This window comes from Neoarius graeffei, chromosome 7 (assembly GCF_027579695.1).
Source record: "Neoarius graeffei isolate fNeoGra1 chromosome 7, fNeoGra1.pri, whole genome shotgun sequence".
NCBI classification, from domain to species: Eukaryota; Metazoa; Chordata; class Actinopteri; order Siluriformes; family Ariidae; genus Neoarius; species Neoarius graeffei.
Genome location: NC_083575.1, coordinates 96,387,348 through 96,409,531, shown reverse-complemented (window position 1 = coordinate 96,409,531; position 22,184 = coordinate 96,387,348). Strand labels below are relative to the sequence as shown.

At 43.3% G+C, this 22,184-nt stretch overlaps 1 protein-coding gene across 1 annotated transcript in view; it reads left to right on the top strand.

Annotated features, from left to right (window-relative positions):
• The window catches only part of si:dkey-117m1.4 (uncharacterized), a 31,943-nt gene extending 10,224 nt beyond the window's left edge, over window positions 1-21,719 (top strand). The window contains exons 2-9 of the mRNA XM_060926598.1: window positions 1,379-1,485; window positions 2,055-2,127; window positions 8,521-8,719; window positions 13,538-13,606; window positions 14,884-15,857; window positions 16,095-16,909; window positions 17,263-17,436; window positions 18,383-21,719. Of these exons, the coding sequence (XP_060782581.1) occupies window positions 1,379-1,485; window positions 2,055-2,127; window positions 8,521-8,719; window positions 13,538-13,606; window positions 14,884-15,857; window positions 16,095-16,909; window positions 17,263-17,436; window positions 18,383-18,633 (2,662 nt within the window). The 3' untranslated portion in view covers window positions 18,634-21,719. The remainder of the gene's footprint in view (window positions 1-1,378; window positions 1,486-2,054; window positions 2,128-8,520; window positions 8,720-13,537; window positions 13,607-14,883; window positions 15,858-16,094; window positions 16,910-17,262; window positions 17,437-18,382) is intronic.
• The last annotated feature ends 465 nt before the right edge of the window (window positions 21,720-22,184 follow it).

Genomic DNA, 22,184 nt, shown 5'->3' with positions numbered 1-22,184 from the left:
TGATGAAGGTTTACAGATTAAAGGTGCAGTGATGAAGGTTTACAGATTAAAGGTGCAGTGCTGGAAGGTTGACAGATTAAAGGTGCAGTGCCGGAAGGTTGACAGATTAAAGGTGCGGTGCCGGAAGGTTGACAGATTAAAGGTGCAGTGATGAAGGTTTACAGATTAAAGGTGCAGTGCTGGAAGGTTGACAGATTAAAGGTGCAGTGATGAAGGTTTACAGATTAAAGGTGCAGTGCTGGAAGGTTGACAGATTAAAGGTGCAGTGATGAAGGTTTACAGATTAAAGGTGCAGTGCTGGAAGGTTGACAGATTAAAGGTGCAGTGATGAAGGTTTACAGATTAAAGGTGCAGTGCTGGAAGGTTGACAGATTAAAGGTGCAGTGATGAAGGTTTACAGATTAAAGGTGCAGTGCTGGAAGGTTGACAGATTAAAGGTGCAGTGATGAAGGTTTACAGATTAAAGGTGCAGTGCTGGAAGGTTGACAGATTAAAGGTGCAGTGATGAAGGTTTACAGATTAAAGGTGCGGTGATGAAGGTTTACAGATTAAAGGTGCAGTGATGAAGGTTTACAGATTAAAGGTGCAGTGATGAAGGTTTACAGATTAAAGGTGCAGTGATGAAGGTTTACAGATTAAAGGTGCGGTGCTGGAAGGTTGACAGATTAAAGGTGCGGTGCTGGAAGGTTGACAGATTAAAGGTGCAGTGCTGGAAGGTTGACAGATTAAAGGTGCGGTGCTGGAAGGTTGACAGAATAAATATCCAAGCCTCTGAATCAGCCAGATGTTTGTTGTTAATCCCACTGTGCCATTATTCTCTCTTGGGAAAGTTATTGTTTTGGAGAAATCCTGTAATCGAATCTGATGATGCTTTACACCCTGGCCGAGGAACAGAAAATGCTAATAAATAAGTAAATAAATACACACAAGCTGTCCAAACTTTGTGTGAAATCCACTCCGTTAAAGATCACAGTCGAGGTGTTTATAACCCCGTGCTGAACAGTGGCGTGTTATTGCATTAGAATAGCTGTGTGTGTGTTTTTTTTTTCCAGTCATTTTTCCCTAAATCAGTGTTTAATTTCCACCTGACAGCAGAGGAAACCCATTTTAATTGCTTCTGTCGGATTTATAAAGACTTCTGTTTTGCCTGTTGCACCTGTTCCTAAATGAGGATTTACGCTGACAGACTTGGCAACCTGTTTTCCAGTCAAATGGGTTGTCAGAGAACACAAAGGGGGCGGGGCTGAACAATTGATTAGCGCTGAGATCTGCATTGATCGCTTACAGTGATATTGATCACTGTGTGTGACGTGATTCATGTCTTATGAGGCAGGCCGATGATAAAAGGAACGTGTGTGTGTGTGTGTGTGTGTTACAGACGTGGTTGCAGTAGGAAGAGAAAGGGCACACCTGTGAAAGTGTGTGATAGAGTCTTTGCCAATGAAGATGATGAGGAGAACACGTTGGAACACAGTTACGGACCAGGTGAGGAGTGTGAGTGTGTGTGTGTGTGTTTTCTTGAGAATTGAATTGTGTTCTTGAGAGCAGGGTTTTTTAATTCTCTCTACTTCCAAACCAACACATCATTGCCCCCTGCTGGTGAACTGGTGCAGACTAGATTAGTTTTTGTCCTAATAGTGTTGCTATAGTTAATCTTATTGTGTTTTCCTTATTAATATGCAAAACTAAGATAGTAGACTGATAACATATATGTTATTAAAGTGTATTAAGTAGCATCTGGTAGATTCTGAGGGAGTGCGCGTGCGCGCACACACACACACACACACACACACACACACACACACACACACACACACACACAGTATGATTAGTTTGCAACTTGCCAAGGCATTATGTTAATAGAGCTCATGTAGAAGTGCATGATGGGAACATGTGATGGAGTAGAGTTAAATGTACATCCTGACGTTTTGTTCTTCATAGCCTTTACATGGTGGTGTTTGTTTGCGATGTCTCATAAAACAGTGTCTAAAGGGAGGGAATGTCTGAAGCATGTATACGATACAGGTGTGTGTGTGTGTGTCTGTGTGTTTCAGGTAATGGTCAGGAAAGATCAGAGCACAAACACAGATCTGGTTCACACAGCACCACTGAATCTGCTCAGGCCTGGTGAGTGTATGTGTGTGTGAGAAAAAGAGACACTGTGTGAGACTGTGTGTGTGTGAGAGAGAGAGAGACACTGTGTGAGACTGTGTGTGTGAGACTGTGTGTGTGAGAGAGAGAGACACTGTGTGAGACTGTGTGTGTGAGAGAGAGACGCTGTGTGAGACTGTGTGTGAGAGAGAGAGACACTGTGTGAGACTGTGTGTGTGAGAGAGAGACACTGTGTGAGACTGTGTGTGAGAGAGAGAGACACTGTGTGAGACTGTGTGTGTGAGAGAGAGACACTGTGTGAGACTGTGTGTGTGTGAGAGAGAGAGAGACTGTGTGTGTGAGAGAGAGAGAGAGACACTGTGTGAGACTGTGTGTGTGAGAGAGAGAGAGACACTGTGTGAGACTGTGTGTGTGAGAGAGAGAGAGAGACACTGTGAGACTGTGTGTGTGAGAGAGAGAGAGACACTGTGTGAGACTGTGTGTGTGTGAGAGAGAGAGACACTGTGTGAGACTGTGTGTGTGTGAGAGAGAGAGACACTGTGTGAGACTGTGTGTGAGAGAGAGACACTGTGTGAGACTGTGTGTGTGAGAGAGAGACACTGTGTGAGACTGTGTGTGTGTGAGAGAGAGAGAGACTGTGTGTGTGAGAGAGAGAGAGAGACACTGTGTGAGACTGTGTGTGTGAGAGAGAGAGAGACACTGTGTGAGACTGTGTGTGTGAGAGAGAGAGAGACACTGTGAGACTGTGTGTGTGAGAGAGAGAGAGACACTGTGTGAGACTGTGTGTGTGTGAGAGAGAGAGACACTGTGTGAGACTGTGTGTGTGTGAGAGAGAGAGACACTGTGTGAGACTGTGTGTGAGAGAGAGACACTGTGTGAGACTGTGTGAGAGAGAGACACTGTGTGAGACTGTGTGTGTGAGAGAGAGAGACACTGTGTGAGACTGTGTGTGTGAGAGAGAGAGAGACACTGTGTGAGACTGTGTGTGAGAGAGAGACACTGTGTGAGACTGTGTGTGTGTGAGAGAGAGACACTGTGTGAGACTGTGTTTGTGTGAGAGAGAGAGAGAGAGAGAGAGAGAGAGAGACACTGTGTGAGACTGTGTGTGTGTGTGAGAGAGAGAGACACTGTGTGAGACTGTGTGTGTGAGAGAGAGAGAGAGAGAGAGAGAGACACTGTGTGAGAGGAGATGAGATACTGTGCATGTATTTATTTTACCATGTTTGAGTGCATGCGTGTGTGTGTGTGCGTGCAGTTGAGGGAAGATAGCGGGCAATTGTTTGTGCGGTTGAAAAGATTGTGTGTGTGTGTGTGTGTGTGTGTGTGTGTGTGTGTGTGTGGAGGGATTACTGGAATGTTGGCTGTGTGTGTTTATTGCAATGTGTTTATTATCTTTGGGCCAGTGATGGAATGTGTGTGTGTGTCAGTGTGAGTGTTTATTACAGTGTGTAGTCATGCAGGCAGTACGTGTGTATGCGTGTCTGTATGTTAGTGTTTAGCTACAGCAAAGATGATAGTGTGTGTTTGGTGTGGAATGTTCCATGTTTATATGGAACTTCACTGAATCCGCATTACTGATGGTTCAATAAAGAAAAGTGAGCATTAAATTAAAGGGTCTCGCTTACAAAGCGGATACAATAACAGAAAGTAAAAAATGTGACCAGTGATCGAGAAGGTAGGTTAAAAAGCCGTGTGTAAGTAAAATGTATCTAATTTAAAGACAGAACCCGTGTTAAAAATTAAATGAAAATATATATAAATAATCATTTTAAAAATTAAAATGTTTTCCTTTAAATTTAGCTCAGTAAAATTTAGTAAGAAAATAAAAATACAGGATAACATGCACAACAAAAAATATCATATAGAGTGATGTAAAATAGAAACAAAATAGTGTATAAATTATAAATCTTCTTTTGGCTGCTCCTGATTTGGGGTCGCCACAGCGGATCTTTCGTCTCCGTTGCTCCCTGTCTTCCGCATCCTTCTCTACCACACCTGCCACTTTCATGTCCTCTCTCACCACATCCATGTATCTCCTCTTTGGCCTTCCTCGTTTTCGTTTGCCTGGCAGCTCCATCCTCAACATTCTCCTTCCCACATGCTCTGCATCTCTTCTCAGGATGTGCCCGTACCATCTCAGCCTCATCTCTCTTAGCTTCATTCCCAAGCTCTCCACATGTGCTGTCCCTCTGATGTGCTCGTTCTTTATCCTGTCCAACCTCCCATCACAAACCTTAACATCCTCAACTTCGCCACCTCCAACTTTGCCTCCTGTCTCTTCGTTAAGGGGACGGTCTCCAATCCATACATCACAGCTGGTCTCACTACTGTCTTATACATCTGACCTTTCACTTTTGCTGGGACTTTCCGATCACAAATGACTCCCGAAATCCTTCTCCACCTGCTCCACCCTGCCTGCCCTCTCTTTCTCACCTCACTATCGCAGCCCCCATTTTCCTGCACAGTTGACCCCAGGTACTTGAATTCACCAACTTTCTTTACGTCTACTCCTTGCATCTTCACTACACTCTCATCCCCATTCTCACTGATGCACATGTATTCTGTTTTGCTCCTGCTCACCTTCATTCGTCTTCATTCCAATGCATCCCTCCATCTCTCCAAACCCAACTCAACCTCCTTTCTACTTTCACCGCATATCACAATATCATCCGCAAACATCATGTTCCATGGTGACTCTCGCTTCACTTCGTCTGTCAAGCTGTCCATCACTATGGCAAACAAGAAAGCACTCAAAGCAGATCCTTGATGGAGTCCCACCTTCACCTTGAACCATTCAGTCGTTCCAACTGCACACCTCACTGCTGTTTCACCGTTCTCATACGTGTCTTGCACCACTCTGATATACTCCTCATTCACTCCACTCTTTCTCATACAATACCATAACTCATTTCTCGGCACTCTATCGTATGCCTTCTCCAGGTCTACAAACACACAATGTAGCTTTCTCTGGCCTTCCCTGTACTTCTCCATTAACATTCTTAAAGCAAAAATTGCATCCGACGTGCTCTTCCTTGGCATAAACCCGTACTGCTGTTCACAGATTGCTACCTCTCTTCTCACTCTCGCCTCCAATACCCTTTCCCAAAGCTTCATGGTGTGGCTCATCAATTTTATTCCTCTGTAATTACTGCAGCTCTGTACATCTCCCTTATTCTTGTATATTGGGACGAGCACACTCTTTCTCCATTCATTTGGCATTTTCTCATTCTCTAGGATCTTATTAAACAATCTCATTAGGAACTCCACAGCCGTCTCACCCAAACATCTCCAAGCCTCAATCGGGATACCATCTGGTCCGACTGCTTTCCCAGTCTTCATTCTTTTCATGGCTGCCCTCACCTCATCCTTACTAACCAACTCTGCTTCCTGATTTGCCGTCTCCAGCGAATCTGACCTTTTCTCTCTTGGATTCTCCTCATTTAATAAATCCTCAAAGTACTCTTTCCACCTTCTTAATACACTCTGTTTGTTTGTCAGCACATTTCCATTTCCATCTTTCATCACTCTTACCTGCTGTACATCCCTCGCTTCCCTGTTTCTCTGTCTAGCTAGTCTGTACAGGTCTTTCTCTCCTTCTTTGGTCTCCAGTCTTTCATACAACTCCTGGCATGCACCTGCTTTCGCCTTCTCTACCGCTCTTTTTGCCTTCTGTCTCGTCTCTCTGTATAACCGCCTGCTTTCCTCGTCTCTCTGATCGTCCCAATTCTTCTTTGCTCGCCTCTTCTCTTTTATAATTTCCTGCACTTCTTTGTTCCACCACCATGTCTCCTTGTCTTCCTTCCTCCTTCCTGATGACCACCCTAGCACCTTCCTTGCTGCCTCTCTTACTAGTACAGCAGTAGTATCCCAATCTTCTGGCAGACTTCCATGACCACTCAATGCTCGTCTCATTTCTTCCCTAAACTCCTTCTGATCTTCAACCTCTTTTAGTTTCCACCACTTAATCTTTGGCTCCACTATTTCACGCTTCCTCTTTTTCACTTTCAAGCTCATCCTGCACACGACCACTCGATGTTGTCTAGCTACACTCTCCCCTGCCATCACTTTACAGTCTCCAATCTCCTTCAGGTTACCACTTCTGCAGAGTATGTAGTCCACCTGTGTAGATCTTCCTCCACTCTTAAACGTCACCCTGTGCTGCTCTTTCTTCTCGAAGTATGTATTGACTATTGCCAAATTCATCCTCTTTGAAAACTCAACCACCATTTGCCCTTCCACATTTCTCTCTCTTACACCATATCTGCCCATCACGTCCTCATCCCCTCTGTTTCCCTCGCCAACATGTCCGTTGGAATCCGCTCCTGTCAGCACATGCTCCTCCCTCTTTCTACCACTTCATCCATCTTTTCCCAGAAAGACTCTTTCTCTTCATTCTCACATCCAACCTGTGGGGCGTACGCACACACAACATTGATTACCACTCCTTGGATCTCCAACTTCATGCCCATCACTCTATCTGACCCCCTCTTCACATCAATCACACTGTTGACCAACTCTCCCCTCAAAACAATACCAACACCATTTCTCTTTCCATCCACTCCAGAAGAAAACAACTTGCATCCACCTCCAATGTTCTTGGCCTTGCTTCCTTTCCACCTCGTCTCCTGCACACACAATGTCCAACTTCCTTCTTTCCATCATAACATGCGAATTGTATAAATAAATAATAAAATAAATTTAAATGTATTTGAAAATAATGGAAAGTCATAAATATCCTATAAAAGGGTATGGACTTATTAAAACAAATTATCTGACTATTTTTTGTCTTATTTGTGATGCAAAAAAAATTGTTCATATATTTATAATAAATAAACTGAATACCAGTATTAAATTATTTAAAAAGAGATCATTAAAAATGTCCCACTTATAGAGGGAAATAAATACAAAGCAAAAAACATGGATGGAATTATTTATACAAATTCTTATTTATAGTATTATGAAGAAAAATTGTTTTATATTAAATTAATAAATCCATTAAAGACTGAGCATGCATCAGTTTAAAGAAGAATAAACAGCGTCTCACCTAAAGAGCACAGTGAAGCTAATATTAAAGTTAAAGATTTCACTCACCCTTTTTCAGTGATGTATTTCAGCGCCATATTAACAAGAAGTCCCGTGTAAAAGTAGCACAGATATCGGCTCGTATCCTGGACTCAGAGTCCCAGAATGCAGTGCAGCTGAGTTACAGCAGAGACTCGGCGACGTACGGGATGAGCTTTAGAGTGAAAAGGTGAAGCTTTAGAAACCTGATCCGTTTGAGCAGAGTGTACAGATGAGGAGCTGAGAGAGCTGGGCACACTGAAGCACTAAAGTGCCGCTGCATCACTCTCTCTATGTAGAGATGAAGCGAGGGCTAAATCCCACTGCACCACTGTCAGCAGGTACATGCACAGCATTCTGGGTAACGTAGGAAACTGTTAATCAAAGAAGAACTAGAGCAACCTTCTCATTTTCCCAGGAACTTCTCGTTTCCACCTGCTCAGTAGAATGAGTTTTTATCTGTGCACTGAGATCAGTGAGATTCAGGAACACACAACTGTGGGATTGATTAATGGGCTGTATATGCTGATCTCTCTCTCTCTCTCTCTCTCTCTCTCTCCGATTACCATCACGATCTGTCTGTCTCTTTTTACCCCTCCGTATCTCACAATGTCTCTCTGACTCTCTGTATCATTCTGTATTACCCCGTCTTTAATCTCTCTCTCTCTCTCTCTCTCTCTCTCTCTCCCCTATCTGTCTCTCTGTCCTCTCTCCCCTGTCTGTCCCTCTCTCTCTCTCTCTCTCTCTCTCTGATTACCATCATCTATCTGTCTCTCTTTTTACCCCTCCGTATCTCACAATGTCTCTCTGACTCTCTGTATCATTCTGTATTACCCCTGTCTTTAATCTCTCTCCCCCTCTCTCTCTCCCCATCTGTCTCTGTCCTCTCTCCCCTCTCTGTCTCTCTCTCCCCTCTCTCTCTCCCCTCTCTCTCTCCCCTCTCTGTCTGTCTCTCTCTCTCTCCCCTCTCTGTCTCTCTCTCTCTCTCTCTCTCCCCTCTCTGTCTGTCTCTCCCCCCTCTCTCTCCCCTCTCTGTCTGTCTCTCCCCTCTCTCTCTCCCCTCTCTGTCTGTCTGTCTCTCTCTCTCTCTCTCTCCCCTCTCTGTCTCTCTCTCCCCTCTCTCTCCGCTCTCTGTCTCTCTCCCCTCTCTGCCTCTGTCTCTCTCTCCCTCCCTCCCCTCTCTCTCCCCTCTCTGTCTCTCTCTCTCTCCCCTCTCTGTCCCTCTCTCTCTCCCCTCTCTCTGTCCCTCTCTCTCTCCCCTCTGTCTCTCTCTCCCCTCTGTCCCTCTCTCTCCCCTCTCTCCCCCCCCCCCCCCCCCCCCCCCTCTCTCTGTTGTGTCCCCCCCAGTCCTGTTGAGACGGGGCAGCAGAGCTCCAGCGGTGGGAGGGGAGCCGTACTCTACCCTCCACCCAACTGCCGTATCCGAGAAGTGCACTGTGGCAATCAGGTGCGGCTGGTCGTCGTTGCGATTCGTGACATCACCAAAGGAGAAGAGATCACTGTCGATTATAATCCGAGCGAGTGGGGGGAAAACGCCATGACGAGGGTAACCATGGAGAGTCTCACACACATCTTCACACCGAGTACAGCTTTATTAGTGTATATTCTTTTTTGGTGATCAGTGTGTTGTCTGTATTGTGTGTGTGTGTGTGTGTGTGTGTGTGTGTGTGTGTATGTGTGTGTGTGTGTGTGTGTGGTGGTGTCAGTGTCGGGATATAAAAGTGAACAGATAAGGTACAAAGTAGATTTATAGAAGTGAGGACTAAAACTGTAAATCATCAGGAGCATTTACATGAAGTGAACGGGGAAACATCAGACTCAGATCAGTAACTCAAGAACTCATCTTTGTATGTAATCAGTCTAGATACGAGTTATGAAGTGTATTGTGGTTAGGCTGGCTGTTCAGCCAGTCCGGGGGGGGCGTGCGCGCTAATGTGTGTGATGTAGGATTTTAAGACCGAGACTGATTTTTGTTATTTGAGGATTTAAAAATCCAATAATGATATATCGGCCGATTTATTCTTTTTTTTTGTTTGTTTCAATCACATTTTTTTTTTCCTGAACATTTTCTCATGTGTAGTTATTTAAAGTGCTGATGACACGTTTTTGACATCTTTGGCGATGTTTTATAACATAAAAAGTAATTCCCGATGATCCATATATTAATTCACGAAGGCGCCTATTTTACAAGTTATGATAAAAAACGCGGCTATTTGGGCAAATTTGACGGGGCTGCAGCACCCAGGAGATGAAAGAGGAGGAGGAGCTATATGACGTCAGCGAAAGAACCTTCCTCCTAACTTACCAGTTTGTTGTTGATGCGACAGGTGTTCAGTTTGTCATTATTAGTATTATTATTATACATTATTATTTATATATATATATATATATATATATATATATATATATATATATATATATATATATATTAGTTATTATGCCTTTGCGTTGTGTTGCCGGCTTTTGCTCCAAAACCCACAAGGATGGGGTAAGTTTATTCAAGTTTCCCAGAGATCCCGAGCTGCATGCGAAGTGGGTGAAGCAAGTCAGACGCACTCGTGACAAGTGGGAGCCCTCACCAACATCCGTCCTGTGCTCTGAACACTTCGATTTGGATTGTTTTGACACCCTTCCCAGCTTAAAAGAATCTCACGGGTGTTCAGTTCAGCACAAATGTGTGTTACTACCATCAGCAGTGCCTACACAGTGTTGCCAGATTGGGAGGTTTCCCGCCCAGTTGAGCGGTTTCAAGTGCATTTTGGTGGGTTTTGAACATATTTTGGGCTGGAAAACGTCAGCAGTATCTGTTGCCAGATCTGTTGCCAGATACTGCTGACGTTTTCCAGCCCAAAATATGTTCAAAACCCACCAAAATGCACTTGAAACCGCCCAACTGGGCGGGATTCCTCCCAATCTGGCAACATTGCCAGTATTCCGGAGGGGGTCTACTAGTAGCTATGCTGGATCCAAAGACAGTCCTCCTGTCAGAACATGTGTTGTGAAACGACATAAGATAAAGGTACGTAGAGCTATAGATTCTACATGATAATCATAAATGTAATCATAAAGTGGGCGTGATATCAGTCATGTATTTGCTTGTGAAAGCTTGCGGCTTTCATGTAACTGCCACCTAGCAACGAGAGGCAAAGGGTAAAGAGGGTAGGCTATCATAGATTCTATTCGGAAGAGATCAACACAATTCTAGACTCCCAGAAGAGGACGCGCTAGCACTAGAGTTCACCGGCGTTTTCATGCGCCATTTCCGTTGAGTAGAACCAGAGTAGAACAGCCAGTGAACCGCAGCGTGTTCTCCCACTGACGTCACAACATGGCCGCGAGCCACGGACCCAGTTTTCTTGTGCTGTGCAATTAAAAGTTGGATATTTGCGTAACAGCTTCTTTTCACGCAATTATAACAGAAATCTAACGTTTGCCATGTTGTATAGTTTATTTAAGAAATTGCATAGAGTCATGTTCGTGTCATCAGCCCTTTAAGAATCCTCACCAAGATAACATAATGCAGTTTAAAAACAAATGTTTTATTGTCATAAATAGTACTTTGAACAAAAGTTCAACAAAATATATTAAAGTTTTGATAAATAAGCATCAAATGTATAAAAATACAAGAAAGTTTTAAAAACTCTCAGCTCCGTTATAACCTGTAGAGTAATACTACTAACGAACATTAAAGATTAACAAAACCCCAAAATAAACTCCTTTATCCGACAGATAGTATTCATACCAGACATGTTAGTGTCCACTTGTTCATATTTGTCCCTGTACCATATACTGTATATAGATTTTATTTTCAAAGAAAAACAATGTCCCTGTGTGCTGCCATATCACTCTCTCTGAGGTTCAAATGTCGCGCTCTGAGTATAAATTATGCGAGAGAATCTGAGATTGTGATGTCACTTACTACGTTAGGGGTTCTCAACCTTTTCTACTTTAAGGCCCACCTGTTCATACTCATAACGAGTCGGGCCCATTAAAAAAGATCCCCAATTATTTTGGCTCATCTATTCTATTAGAATCTAATATTTTATTGTAAAGTGTATTAATGGGATGTGACATCACTCTCTGTTACAGATGGGAGCCCAGGAATTAAATAAATACAATAAAAACAAACTTTTTAATTGTAGATATTATATTTAAAACTGTATGGCTGTGCCAGAAGCCAAACCCATGCATGCAGGTCATTCTCAGTCCAAAAGGGATGAATGATCCAAAAGTGGAGTCTGGTCCATTAACACAAGAACTTATTACCATGTTTGTGTTCAGAAAACAATCAAGTTATTAAAACCAAGAAGTCCACTCAAAAAAAGTGGATATAGAAACCACTCAATGGGATTAGATCCTTACACTAACAAAGAAGGATTTTTCCTATGAGGTGGAAAATTGCCCGTCCGTTGAGTTCCCTGACATCTCAAACTACCTGGTGCTGCAGGCATCGTTCTACACGGACACACAGATGGAAACCTGGAAGAGCATGGAGGAGAACAACTTTTTATATGTGTCTGGGTTAAAGATCTGGGGATCAGAACACTACAAAATAGACGGATTGAAGTGCAGGAAGAGTGTTTTAGCAGGCGTGATATTTGCAAAAACAAAACACAAATGAAAGCAAAGCATAATATTTAAACAGCATTATAAACCTGGCTCCAGACAAACGTGACAGTGGCAATGATGCTTCGCAGCAACTCTGTGAAAACAGAGTCCGTGCCCATATCTGCTGATTGCGCTCAAATCAGTATCCGGTGTTTCCCATAACGACTGGATCCCATGAGCGCGCGGCCACTCGAGCTGTGCCAGACTCAAGCACGTGAAGGTGTGACAGTCAAGTGTTGACCTGCTGTGTGACCACAACTTTTAGCTCACATGTATATTGCCATGCATCGCCACCAAAACGCCTCATTTTCATCAATACCCCATCGCAAAGCATCGCGAGCTGCAGTGTGACCGTAGCTTAATGAGGCGGACGTGACGTCGGATGCAACCCAGCAATTGTACCCTACTACGAGTAAAAATTAACTTCAACTTGAAGACAAAATTTGCGGCCCACTAGATGGCGCTTCGGCCCAGTGGTTGAGAAACCCTGCACTACCAAGACTGAGATCTAGTGGATACATCACTTCTAAATTGTTGTAAACAACCCTGAAGGTGCCGAGTGTCAAATGTTTGGGTGTGAAAATAAACCCGATCACTGAAGCAGTGAACACACACACACACACACGTAAACAATGAGCAGACTCAAAGAAGCCTTTTGCTGCCTATAAACTCCATCGCCAGCCACTCTCAGTTTTTTATCCCCCGCTGGCCGAAAGGCCCGAAGGGGGATTATGTTGTGGCGATGTCCGTGCGTCCGTCCTGGGAAGAGTACTCGCCTTCTGAAATCAACTCCTGTCACAGTTTTTGGTGGAATTTCACAAAACTTGGCAGGATTCTTTGTTATATGTCGGTAATATGCATATTGCAATTTCTTTCAATTCAGTTGCATTTTACCAGAGTTATGGCTGAGTTGCCAGCGGGGGATATTGTGTTCTTAGAGCATTCTTGTTTTTTGTTTTTTTTTTTTCCAAAAAATAAAAATTTTCCTTTATATTTTTATGTGACATGCACGTGAAGGTGTGACAGTCAAGTGTTGACTTTGTTTTTATTCACTGAGAAGTTATCTTTTCAGACAGCAAGAATCACGTTGCTATGACAGTGGATATTGTTTACCAGTATCTGTGTCAGCACTGCATGTGCATTATCAAGCCAAGAGAGATTTAAACTTCGTAAAATGAAATCTGCTGATTTGTGGATTTTGTTGCCAGTAAAAAATCACACGGTTATAGAAAATTTCTGATTAGGTTTTTAGAATTAGAAGCCTTTGTCACGTACACATTATAACACAGTGAAGTTCTTTCTCTGCAATTAACCCTGCTGAAGCAGTGAAATGTGCATGCACACACAGAGAGAGAGAGAGAGAGAGAGAGAGCGCAGTGGTTCCTGGCAAATCCTTTTTTTTTTTCAATTAGAAGCCTTTATTTGATGGCTCTGTGTAACAAAGGTAAACGGCGTACTAGGGTGCCGTTAATGTCACAGGTGGATATCCGGTTTCAGTGCACATGGTTGCATCCCAGTAAGGCTATTTTAGCAATATCATAACTTTTAAAATGGATAAATTGTTTGTTGTTAAAGTTTTCTTTTTAATTTAAATATGCAAAGAGCACATCCGGGCACTTGCCGTGATCGGCAGACAGCGTTTATTTTTGGGTTTTGTTTGACTTGAAAGGAAAATGTGTGTGTGTGTGTGTGTTCTATGATTCCTGTGATTTATTGCAAGTAAATGATTGATCAGCGTGTGACGTGTGTGTTGTAGGGTTTACCTGGCTCAGTGTCTGCTGCAGCAAGCGAGCCATCTCCTGACCATGAGAAGAACATTAAGAAGGTAAACTCACTGCGAAACGTACACTGCCTGCACCCTCACCAAACAGGAATACAGTTATTCATTACAGAACCACCTTTATGAAACAGAAGGATTTAAATGAACTAAGTCTTAATCGTAAGGCTGATGTACATGTACACTATACAGGCGATGTGATTCAATTCAAGCAAAATATTTACAGTTTAACTGTAAAAAACATTCCATCACCCTTTCAGTACAGAGATATTTATTTATTTATTTATTTATGACTTTTCCAACCATTTTTATTAAAATTATTTGTAGGCACGATGGCTTTGATAAGGGCGGGCTGTGATTTCCACCACAGTGGTACAATGGGTACTATTTCTAACAAAAGCAGAATATCACGGACCCTCTGACCATACTTCACAGGCTGCTGAGGAACTCCACTTTGAGAACCATGGCACTAGATTTAAAAAAAAAAAAGGAATATGATAAATCATCGCTCAAAGAGCTGAAGGTTTTAAATGTATCATGAATGTATAATCTGATTATATTACTTAGTGTTTGCTTGGCAATAAAAAAAGCATGAATTTCTTTTTACATTTTTGCTTTTAAAGCACACGTTCATAATACTTTTGTATAAAACTGATTTGGGGCGGGGCTGCATATAATCTGAGTATGAGCTATAAGGCAGGCGGAGAATAGGGTTAACAATCTGAGCCTGTCTGTGTCCAATTGAAAAATAAATAAACGAGGACAACGCAGTAGCCATAAACTTAACTAAAGGACATGGTAAGCTGCCTAACTAGCTAACTTGGTTATTGTCGGATAGACGCTGTTTGACATTGTATAATTGGCCAGGTTTGAATAAATCACTCAATGTAGCTGTAAAAAATTAGGCTCAGCTGCTGAACTACCACTTGTGTTGATTTGTGAACACTGATGTAATGTTAGTGGACGATGTCTTCTCTCGAGTTAATCTGAGGTTCACATTTCTATAGTTTGGACTCTCCAGATTGTGAAGCAATAGCTAATAGCATAATGTAACCAGAGTAGTTGGGGGAGGGGAGGGGCGGGGCGGGGCAGGGTCAGGATGGCAGGAGGACATGAGCATTTTTCCAACACACACTATCTCTTCTGTCTCTTATTGTCTTTATTTGCATCTCTAGTCCTGTCTGTCCACGAACCCAGTATAATATAACTGTTTTGTGAAGGTCACTTTTATCATTCGTGTCTGTTATGTTTTGATTTCTATCTTCAGTTTTTTTTTTTTTTAATATGTACACACAAGTGTACCCTCTCTCTCTCATTCTGTTTAGGAGGAGGAGTCTGGGTCTGGTCCTGGATCAGATTATGTCACTCCATCCTGGTCTCTCTCTCCTAAATCCTCTCAGCTCTCTCACTCTGAACTTAGCGACTCGGATGACGCAGAACCACGCAGCCGGACGCCTCGTCGCCGCAAAAAGCACCGCAAAATATCCTCCTCGGCTAACGCTAATGCTAACTCTAACGACAAGAGGAAACCGCATCATCCCCCGTCTCACAGGCCACCGGGCCGACCTCCATCGCAGCCTCTACCCCATTCCCTGCCCTCATGTCCCCCTCAGCCTCCTGCACCCTCCAGGCCTGTGTTTAAATGCCCCGCCCCCGCTGGGGTAGGGGGCGGCCCTGCTAACGTCAGCGCAGGTAGAGGTGTGAGCCCTGTGATGCATAAGCAGTGTTGTGTGTACTGTGGTCGCCATTACCGCTCTCTCCAGCGCCATCTCGACAAACACCACGCCCACCAACCAGATGTATGTGCAGCCATGTTAAAATCACAAGGCTCCGCCCACCTGCCTCATCTCCATGCTTCTCTGCCTTCATCCTCCTCCTCGTCTTCCTCTGCCTCAGGGCACAATCGCAGCCACAGAGAAGGCATCGTTATACCCACACAGCAGTCTCCGCCCCCTCCTTCTCCTCCTTCTGCTTCCCCAGCCAGAAAGAGCCCTGCTCTCACAAGCCCCTCCCCTCGCAAAAGCCCCGCCCCTCCTCCACCCACTACACCACCTAGAAGGGGAGGGGGCGTCCCTGTGTCAGTGCTGAAGAGAAGCCCACCCACTCAAGTGACTCCACCCAGGAAAGCAGGACGTAAGAAGAAAGAGAAAGAAGTAGACATGATGATGATGAAGATGAAAGACGAGTTTGCTGAGGTGTTGAAGCAGGTGGAAGACCCTAAAGTGGAAGAGGAGGACAATGAGGAAGAGGGAGAGGAAGATGATGACAGCAGTGCAGAGGACAAGAGTGACCTGTCCAGGTAAGAGCTGAGTGTATTCTTCATGAATCATTAGACAAAGGGCTGGTTAAGCAAAAAAAAGAGCTGTTAAGTGAAAAGGACATTTCAGTAGATTCTATTTTCATAAAAATTGCTGTGATGTAAACTGTTTTGGCCAGTAGTTTGAAAATAGCACCAGCACTTATAATCTAATCATGAATCTTTCTCTCTCTCTCTCTCTCTCTCTTCCTTGTGTATTTTTCTTTCTCTGTCCTTCAGTTCTCGCCGTCCTCACATGCTGCCCCTGCTCTCGTCTCTCTCCTCCCTCGTGCTGTACCTGCGGCGTCTCCAGCACTCAGCCTTCATCTCTTTGTCACGTTCTCCTCAGTCAGCTGAAGCCTGGCGTCTGCTCTGCCACTCCAGCCTGGCGCTTCTCATCCTCTACAACCGCCGCCGCGAGTGTGAGGTCTCCAAACTCACCATCTCTGAATATCAGGCTCGGGTGATCCCTCAGACCTCCGCTCCGTTGCCCACCAGTGCTCTTACACCTCTCGAAGCCTCCCTTTCCCCCTTTGAAAGGCTTGTCCTGCCCCATCTCCCTCGAGTGGGCGTCCAGGGCAAACGAGGACGAGTGCAGCCCCTGATTCTGCCCCCTCACTCCGAACATTGCCTAGAACTTCTTTTACAAACGAGAGCAGGAGTTGGGGTGGATCCCCAGAATCCCTACGTGTTTGCTCGGCCGTACCATTCTCCCGCCACTCCTCTAAGAGGTACAGACCTGCTCCGAAATTTGGCAAAATCGAGCGGCACACGCCACCCAAGGGCACTGACACAGACACGCGTTCGCAGACAAGTCGCAATCCTTACCCAGTTACTGATGCTGAGTGAAGGTGAGGAGGAGGGGCAGCGCGGAGCCGCACAACAGAGATTAGAGAATTTCCTCCAGAAAGAGTACCACGTGACCCAGAGCTGCGCGACTATTGGCCAGGATCCGGGGCTCATGGGACTGATCGGGCGCGTGGTACTGTGTGGGGAGAGAGATGGTGTGCTGTTCAGAGGAATGAGTCTCCATCATATCTGTTTAGAGCTGGATGGTGAGTTTGGGTGTAATTATGGTGAACAAAATAAGGAATAAAAGCAATATGTTTATATTAGATCCATACAGCCTCAGGGTATCTCAAACATTAAAGAATAATTAAATAGGAAACTGAATGTTTCCTGAAGGTCCGTTACACTGTAAAAATATGAACAATTACAGCTGTACATGCAACGATGAACACACACACACACACCCATTTCATTTTTATTCTGTTTTATTGGAATACGTCTTATATTGAATCTTGGTTCCTGGGAATATTAATATATAATAAAACAGGCAGTTTTAAAATCATTTAACTGTACTGAAGCTTAAATCTTGCAATCTTTTCATGTGTGTGTGTGTGAGCAGTGATGTCAGGGAATTCTGCAGATTCACTGTCGGAGGATTCAGATGGAGAGCAAGAGAAAGACAAGAGCGAGTCTCCTACCATCATGATTAAAAAGTCCTCCAGCGGCACTAAACCCCCTCGCCTCAAGAAGATGAGCGCCTCTCACTTCTCTCCCAACCGCAAGCGGAGTTCAGGTCAGCCCAAACCATGTGTGTGTGTGTGTGTGTGTGTGTGTGTGTGTGTGTGTATCTAATAATTAACCTGCATGGTAGTCCTGTTACTGCAGTGTAAACTGATGACCTTGTGTGTGTGCACTATAGATTATTTTCGAACAGCTCCCCCTCTGTGTTTGTGGTCTGTTTGCGAATGACCAATGATTAACACGTCCTCAATTCTCTCTCTCTCTCATCTGTCTTTCTCCTCTATCTCTTCCTTTTACTTTCCCTAACTCTCTGTTTCACTGTTTTCTGGCTCTCATCTGTCTTCCTCCTGTTATCTCTCTGTTCTTCTGTATCGGTCACTCTCTTTCATTAACTTTATTTCTATCTGATGCTATCTTCCTTTATCTTTCTCTCTGTTTTTCTCTTGCATCTATCTGTCTCTCATCTTTTTCTGTTTTTCCCTTCCTTCCATCTGTCTGTCTCTCTCCGTTTGTTCTTCCTTCCTTTCTCTCCGTCTCGGTTTTTCTCTCTCTCTCCCTCCGTTTGTTCTTCCTTCCTTCATTTCTCTGTTTCTGTTTTTTCTCTCTCCCTCCATTTGTCCTTCCTTCCTTCCTTCCTTTCTCTCCCTGTCTCTGTTTCTGTTTTTTCTCTCTCTCCCTCTCTCTCTCCCTCCGTTTGTTCTTCCTGCCTTCCTTTCTCTGTTTCTGTTTTTTCTCTCTCTCCCTCCGTTTGTCCTTCCTTCCTTTCTCTCTGTTTCTGTTTTTTCTCTCTTCCTCCGTTTGTCCTTCCTTCCTTCCTTCCTTCCTTCCTTCCTTCCTTTCTCTGTCTGTTTCTGTTTTTTCTCTCTTCCTCCGTTTGTCCTTCCTTCCTTTCTCTCCCTGTCTCTGTTTTTTCTCTCTCGCTCTCTCTCTGTTTCCCCTTTGTCCTCTGTATTTGTTCTGTCTTTCCATTCCTACACTCTGTATCTGTTTCTCCTCAGGTAAGCGTGGCGTCCTGAAGCGCCCGTGGTCTGAGGCAGAGCGGGCCGCGGTGGAGTCCCACCTGGTGCGCAACATCATGGAGCTGCGCGTCCCCGCTAAAGCAGACTGCGAGCGCTGTCTGGAGCAGTGTCCACTCCTGGTCACCAACCGCAGAGACTGGAGAGCCATCAAGTTCTACTGCCACAACCGCATCCAACTGCTGAAAAAAACACAGCAGAGACAGAGCCCGCCCACCCTGTCCGTCTGCTGAGACGGCCAATCACAAAGCCTGCTAGGGAAAGGTAGGAGGAGTCAGAGGTAGGGAGAAAGCATGAGGAAATTTTTTTTTTTTTTTGAACCAGAGTAAAGCTGTACAGATATGAAGGTGTGTGTACAATCACCAGACGTTTGTAGTTAGGAAGACTAGAAGTGTCAGCAATTCTGCACATTGATGAAGATTACCATAGAAACAAAGCTTTTTTTTTCATTATTATTATTATTATTATTATTATTGTTCTGATAGGTTTATTTTCCTTCTCATGTTAATTTATGAGGAAAAGTATTCTTTCGATATTGTGATATATCTGGACACTGTGATACATAATGCGTATCATTTTAGTTTTTAACTAAAAAACATCGGAGCCACTTTCTGAACATGTGTAAGTCCTGTAAGACGTTCTGTCTAACAGTTACAGAAATATTTATTGAGGATAAACCCAGCACACTCGATACTCAAGTGCATCATGATGTTCATATATCATAACATCGATATCACACGATCTTATCGCCAAGCTTTAGAGTCCACACAAAACAACACTAATTTCACTCGTTATCCCTGAAGTCAGCTTCTGCTGTTTATCTGACAGAAATGAAAGTTTCACTGGTGCTCGTCCCTCACGAGCGACGCCTAAACAAAACTCATGACGCTTCAGAAGAAACGTGTCATGTGATACTTGGCATGTTGGGTATTTACAGCCGGGCGACACAGTGTGCTGTCTGTCTGTCTTCATCACATCATCAGAGCAGCTTGGTTTTTCCATGCAGAAAACAAAATCTTAGTCAGCGTATTAGACGCATTTCATTCTGTGTTCACCTTTGAACTTTTTGAGAAAATAATGCATGAAAATGAAAGAAGGGAGGAAAGAAGGTGAAGGATAAAACCCTTATCTAATTAATGTCATTAACCAAACATTTCTTGCACACCTTTCTCCTTCATCCTGTAGGACTTCTGAGTTTTCTTTGCAATATTGACTGAACAAAAAAAAATAACTTTACTAATTTGCTCCTTAAAAAAAACTGTAAAGAAAGATGCACAGCAGCACACGTTAACTCCCTCAGCTTCTTACTTTCTGCTGCCTTCATGAAGTAAATGGGGTTAATTGGAGAACGCTCGCATTAGTATTCACTACACTCTGTTTCCACATGAATACATTTCAGCTGGTTCTGGTTGAGCGTGCAGTTCTAATTGCGCGGACGTTTTTTTAACGAGACGGTTAGAACAGCGTCTAGATAAGTAGCTCGGGTCTTCTGACAGCACAAAAAATCAGCTCAGACTTTCAGAGTATTAGATTGTTCCCATTCTAGAACAGAACAGAGCCAATGCATGTTCTAGAACAGTCAAGATCTGAACAGGATCATTAGAAAGTCTAGTTCGAGAGCATTAGCGGTCTCAGACCTTCTGGTAGGACAGAACATCAGCGCAGATGTTTAGGATGTTAGATCGTTGTGATTTTATAACAGAATGGAGTCTGTTCAGGTTCTAGAATGGTAGCACAAGGGTTAGAACAAAGTCGGTTCTCCTCCTGTTGGTTTAACTCAGACCTTCTGACAGGACAGAACAACAGCTCGGACGTTTAAAGCGTTAGATGGGTACGATACTAGAAGAGAATACAGTCAAACGTTTGAACAGGGTATTTAGAACAGTATTGGTTCTAGTTCTAGAACAGCAGTCTTTTCAAAGTCTAGAAAAGCAGCTCAGATCTTCCGATAAGACAGAACTTCAGCTCAGACATTTCAGAGTGTTGGATCGTTAGGATTCTAGAACAGTAGCTTAAAGAATGGAACAGGAAGTTTAGAACAGTGTTGGTTCTAGATCTAGTTCCAGAACAGCAGTTTAAATGTTTCGGACAGAGTCAGTTTTGATTATAGGACAGTAGTTCTAACAGATCATTTACAACGTTGTTGTTTCCTGTTCTAGAACAATAGCTGGGACATTTTAACAAGGCTTTTAGAACAGGATGATAAGAAATGGTTCTAGAACAGCAGCTCAGACCCTCTAATAGGGTGTTTAGAACAGTTGGTGTTTATGCTAGCGGGCCTTCAGCTCAGACATTCTGGATGTCAGTGTTGTGATTCCAGAAGAGGATAGATGTAGTTCATATTCTAGAACCAAGTTGGTTCTAGTCCATGTCCTTGATTTTATATGACAGCAGTAATAATGTCGATTCTGGTTCTAGATCAGAAGCTGAGAGGTGTTTATTTTATATCTCTAGCTCATGCAGATGTAGCTCTGACAGGATGTTTTAAACGGTGTGGGTTCTAGAAGAGTAGCTTGGATATTTCAGCAGAATGTTTAGAACGGGGTCTGGTTCCAGAGAAGTAGTTCAGACATTCTAACACTGTTTAGAGTGGGTTCTGGTTCTAGAGCAGGAACTCAGACACTCTTAATATGAGGATTTAAATGGCGTTTGTTCTAGAATAGTAGCTCGGGTATTTCTAACCGAACTTTTAAAGTGGGTTATTGTTCTAGAATGGTAGCTCAGAGATTCTAACAGGATATTTGAAAGAGTATTGGTTCTAGAACACTAGGTTAGATATTTTGTCAAAACTTTTAGAGCAGGTTCTGGTACTAGAGCAATAGCCGAGACAGAGCGTTTAGAGCGGGTTCTGGGTTGCGTAGGTGCGTGTAATTGTTGCTTAACGAGGTCGGTTAAATGATTTAAATGAGCTTTACTTGTGTGTGTGTGTGTGTGTGTGTGTGTGTGAGATTCATTTCTACTCTTCAGACTTTTTTTTTTATATGAAACACGTAACCACACTTACCACCTCAGTTTACACTTAACTTATTTAACAGTGGATATTATTTGTGTCGCGTCTCGTCTGCGGTTCGTTCTCCTCTCGCCATGTTCATACAGATTTATATAAATGTACACATTACACCGTCTTTATTATTAATAACAATAATATTAACATGACCCATATTAGTGTTGTTATTGTCTTCATTGTTACTGCTGTTTTTTTTTTCTTATCGCTTTTTTGTTCCGTATGAACCTTCCTGTAAATATTGTATGTAAATATATATGTATATAAATATGAGAAACAAAACATGAAAGAACACATAAATGTAAATACATGAACTGTTTGGTGTTTTTTTTTTTTAAACTGGTCTGAAGTTATTAATAAAAAAATTTTCATAAATGTATGTGGTGGCAGTTACACATCATGACCACTGTGTAGTGCTGTTGAGCTCCTGAGACAACATCCCAAGCCTCCTAAATCCTTCATTAATATTCCAGCTTGTGCTCCGAACGGTGCCTCTGGAGAACCGCGTATGGTGTTTTAAAGAACATTAATAGAGAATCTGTGATTTAAGAGCACTGACCTGATGGCTTCAAACACTTTAACAAAGACTTTAATGAGTAAACCGCTCGAGCCATATCGTCAGCTGAACCTCTTCAGAATAAATCATTTGTCTTAAGTAACCCTTGATATTTTAATTAGGCTTTTATCTTTGAGACTTACACGCACTGGCCACTTTATTAGGAACACCCCTACACCCACCTGCTGTTCTGTTTTCTGCGGTTCTCTAATCAGCCGATCGCT